We start from the raw sequence: 4,579 nt of genomic DNA, 5'->3' as shown, positions 1-4,579 counted from the left end.
GTTGTTAAGAAGGTAGAAACTAGGGCCTGTAGGACCTGCCTTGTTGATAGTGTTGTTAAGAAGGTAGAAACTAGGGCCTGTAGGACCTGCCTTGTTGATAGTGTTGTTAAGAAGGTAGAAACTAGGGCCTGTAGGAATGATTATAATAATTAGAATGAAGTAAAGCCACACGACTCACAAGAAAGTAGTAGAGAGGATCAATCAGGAAGAAACAATGATTTATTACATAACGTTCTCATTGTGACCTTGACAGATGAGAAGTCCATAGATTGAAGTTGTACAGCACTTTCATAACCTGTAAACCCCCCCCCCCATAACCAAACTGGTGGAAACTGTTCTGCACACACATAGTAGGCTGTCCTTTAAGGGTTGAGTTCCTGTCCGAATACATCGCAGACGCATGACAGATATTAAAACGCATGACAAAGTATTTAACAGGTCACTAGGAACCAAACAGAATCAAAATGGAAGCGAACGAAACAGGTCCGGGACCTACCTGAATTTGTCTAATAGAAACTAGGTTTGTGAAGTGTCAGGGGCCTCACGATACGATATTATCACCATAGTGAGGGACCTTGCCAAACATATTGGTCACTGTATGTTTGCTGCGGAGGCAAGAGAGAACATTAGAAAACACGGTTTTTAATAAATTGGAAATAAAGATGGAGAGAAAGCTACAGGATGAACAGTACCGGAGTTCTGAGGCAGGTGCAGGCGGTCTCCTTTTACAGTAACGCTATACAGCGAGTGTACAAAACATTAAGAACACCTTCCTAGTATTGAGTTGCCCTCAGAGCAGCCTCAATTCGTTGGGGCATGGACTCTACAAGGTGTCGAAAGCATTCCACAGGGATGCTGGCCCATGTTGACTCTAATCCATGTCTCAAGGCTTAAAATGTTTACTTTAACCTGTCTCCTCCCCTTCATCTACACTGATTGAAGTGGATTTAACAAGTGACCTCAATTAGGGATCATAGCTTTCATCTGGATTCACCTGGTCAGTCTGTCAATGAAAGAGTAGGTGTTCCTAATGTTTTGTACACTGTGTAATATCGTCAAAAATAACATTGCGATAACTAACTATCGATTCCACCCCCCCCCCCCCCCCCCATTACTAACATAAACGCCACAATTTGCTAGGGCTTGGACAAATGACTACACCCCAGCTAACCACATCATGGTTGAGCAAGACATTTTCTAGATAAATGAGCATATTGTTTTTAAACATGTTCATGCTTTTCTCCACTGACAAAACAACAGCTGTTTCCAAGTGGGCGGATATCACAACTGTTCAGTGAAGGACTCCGGTAGGATACACATGCCTATAATCAATAAAAAGTGGTTATCGAGGAGGGGAGGAGGCCTCTTCTGTTTGCCTACTAACAAATCGACATCTCAATATCTCAACGGTTTCCGGGGTCACAGAGGAGAGAGGGTGGAGGACGGGCTTTTTCCCCAAATGAGAAATGGCCACACTGCCTGTGTTCCATAGCATTGTGACGGACTGACTGATCTACAAATAATAATGAATAGTTATTTATGATGCAAGGTGATTTGTAGATCAGTCAGTCGTGACCCGCATACAATGTCAAACGAGCTCACTATCTTGCCAGTCTCCTCTGAGGCCTCTGGCAAAGGCTCCGAGGTGAAGTTTCCCTTAGGTACAGATCCAGAATCAGCTTCCATTCCCACAATCCTAACCTGAACCATAGTGGGGGGGGATAAACTGAATCCAGATCAGAGTCTAGGGGGCAACTTCACTCTACACGTCCAGTCATCCTCAGTCTCTCTCACTGCAGCACAGTCCTCTTCACCACGCGGCCATCTTTGTCGATGGCAAAGTTATAGTTCTTAGGGTTGTCCAGGGCTTCCTCAATACGCTGGTCCAGGTTCTCCAGGTTGATGAAGCTCTTGGCCTCCTCCTGGAACAAAGCCATGTAATGTAGAGAGTTGATGCATTGACAACATTCTAGTTTCAGAGGGAAACAACTTCCGCCAACATGGCATCTGTTTACAACAAGGTCAATAAACTTAACTTTGGCTTTCAAAAGGTTGACCAAAACTCTACATACCTGAATCCGCATTATCTCCTCTCCCTTCTCTTTAACAAAGCTTTCCATGGCCTGCTCTCGCAGAATGGCTGCCTCTGTCTTCTTGACCTCAGCAGCTTCCACCTCTTTCTGAACTCTCAGTTCCCTAAAGGCAGAGAACAAGAGAGAGGACAGAGGGAGAGGACAAGAGGGACAGAGCGAGGACAGAGACAGAGAGAGACAGAGAGAGAGACAAGAGACAGAGACAGAGACAGAGACAGAGAGAGAGAGAGAGAGAGAGAGAATGTGAATACAAGACAGACATCATTTCCCATTAAGCTTTATGGATTATTTGATGGAGGTGGACATGAAAGGGGCAGTGAAAAGTGCTCTGCACTACGTAGGGAATAGGGTGCCATTTGGGACAAATCAGAACCGATGTCCTGTTCCTTCCTGACCTGATCTTGAGCATGCGGAGATTCTCCTCCTGGTTCCAGGTCATGAGGGAGCGGTGCTCCTCCGCCTCCTGCTTCGCCCTCTCCTCCGCCAGGGAGCCCACCTCCTCTTCATACCTCTTCCTCAGCATCTCCTCCTTGAACTCCAGCCTGACAACCACATCACACTAATCACAACCTCATTCATGGACCACAACATTATAACCGTCTTTCTGTGTTCTCCATACTGAAAACTCTCCAAAACCCTTTTTCGGTAAAGGTGAAAGTCACCCAGTCAAATACTGCTTGAGTAAAAGTCTTAAAGTATTTGGTTTTAAATATACTTAAGTATCAAAAGTTAAAGTATAAATCATTTTGACTTCCTTATATTAAGGAAACCAGACGTAACAATTTCCTTGTATTTTTTAAATGTAATTACGGATAGCCAGGGCCACACTCCCAACACTCAGAACAGAATTGACAAACAAAGCATTTGAGTTTAGTGAGTCCGCCAAATAGTAAAGTACAGATGCCCCAATAAACTACTGAAGTGATATTTTAACTTAAGTACTTTACTGTCCTAATTATGTTGGTAACCAGTTTATAATAGCAATAATGCACCCCGGGGATTGTGGTATATGGCCAATATACCACAGCTAACGGCAGTATCCAGGTACTCCTGTGTTGCATCATGCACAGCCCTTAGCCGTGTTATATTGGCCATATACCACACCCCCTCGTGCCTTATTGCGGAGAAGTTAATCAGATCAGTCGACGAGTTAAACGGACATCCATTGATGGAAAATTATCTGGCGAGTTTAATGAGGGCAAATTAAATTCCTTTATGATGTTGTCATGTCTTGCAATAATAATCATTTTGAGGAAACCCACATTTAGATTCTAACGTCATTACAAGTTACTATGATATTCATTGGCTCAATAACGTTATGGAAAAAGTGTTTATTGTATAAATATGGCAACTTCTCCCTTGTTGTGATTTTTTCGTTGGTCTAGTTTACTAACCATGGTGGAGTTAGTGCCTACAAAAATACGCCATATTTTATAACTATGAATGGGATAACTGAAAGCAAGGTAGCTAACGTTACTTGTCTATTATCAGTACTAAAACTGACCAGTCAGGCAATTTCACTTTTATGCAGAACTAACTATCAGTAACCTTAGATGTAAATCTTAAGATTCTGTCCTGAAACACACCACGTCTGAAACATAAACGTGCGTTGGTTTAGTCTTACCTCAGCGCCCTCATGAGCAGGTCATATTCTGTGAATCTCTCCCTGAGGACCACCATCTCCACCGGGTCGACGGGAGGTGGCGTTTTGATGCGCCCCTCTTTGGATTTGGCCTTTGGGTCGGTGCGGGTCTTCCTACCCCGGACAGCCTCCACAAGCACGGCTCCACGGGGGGCGAGAAGACGGATTACCGGGGTACTTCTGGTAATAACCTGAAACATACTGACTGACAATCTACTGCTTACTCTAATAGTTTAAGTGCAAATATTTACCTACAACTATCAATAAAATGCGTGACAGTAGTTAACGGAAACATACAAGTTGCTTTACGAAGCAGCCATGTTGATAAAATAAATCCCGGAAGAATTCCCAAGGTTACCAAAATAACTTCCGGGTCAATGTCTAGGTTGAAATACAGATAGAACAATGAGACAGATATTTCACCGGATGTATAAATGTGAAGCATCTCGTTGGCGTTTCCACTCACTACCATATAAGGTGGTAGTGAGAGGAAGTCCAGTGGCTTGAAGTGGGAGAAGATAGATTTTGGCCGATATTTTTCACATTTTCTTATTGATAAAACATTTAATTTCAATACAGTTTTCTGTTTCTAAAACTAGAATCTGTTACGAACAGAGTAGACACAATTTTGTAGACTTTACTAGTTACAAATGTAAAACAGAAATACGTTGTTTATAAGGAGTGCAAGGACACTTCACAGACTCGGAGTTCCCTAACGGAAATATGCAAATACTTGCGTGAACGCACCAATAGGCTCTCGCTATTTCATGCTTGTCTCTGCCCACTATGATTAATTTGCTCCCATTAGAAACGACAGGGTGTGGTTGATCTCGGCGTAGTTACA

General features: G+C 43.0%; 1 protein-coding gene across 1 annotated transcript; it reads right to left on the bottom strand.

Moving 5' to 3' along the window:
• Positions 1 to 925: 925 nt before the first annotated feature.
• Positions 926 to 4,088, bottom strand: mrps26 (mitochondrial ribosomal protein S26). Its single transcript, XM_046364665.1, has 4 exons — positions 3,718 to 4,088; positions 2,489 to 2,635; positions 2,073 to 2,196; positions 926 to 1,922 (listed from the first exon to the last, which is right to left on the bottom strand). Exons 1-4 carry the CDS (start codon positions 3,933 to 3,935, stop codon positions 1,791 to 1,793), a joined length of 621 nt encoding a protein of 206 aa, XP_046220621.1. The 5' UTR covers positions 3,936 to 4,088; the 3' UTR covers positions 926 to 1,790.
• Between the last annotated feature and the right edge of the window lie 491 nt (positions 4,089 to 4,579).

The sequence above is a fragment of the Oncorhynchus gorbuscha genome, linkage group LG10 (genome assembly GCF_021184085.1).
Source record: "Oncorhynchus gorbuscha isolate QuinsamMale2020 ecotype Even-year linkage group LG10, OgorEven_v1.0, whole genome shotgun sequence".
NCBI classification, from domain to species: Eukaryota; Metazoa; Chordata; class Actinopteri; order Salmoniformes; family Salmonidae; genus Oncorhynchus; species Oncorhynchus gorbuscha.
Note: the sequence above shows the minus strand (reverse complement) of the source record. Positions and strands in the feature narration are given on the sequence as shown.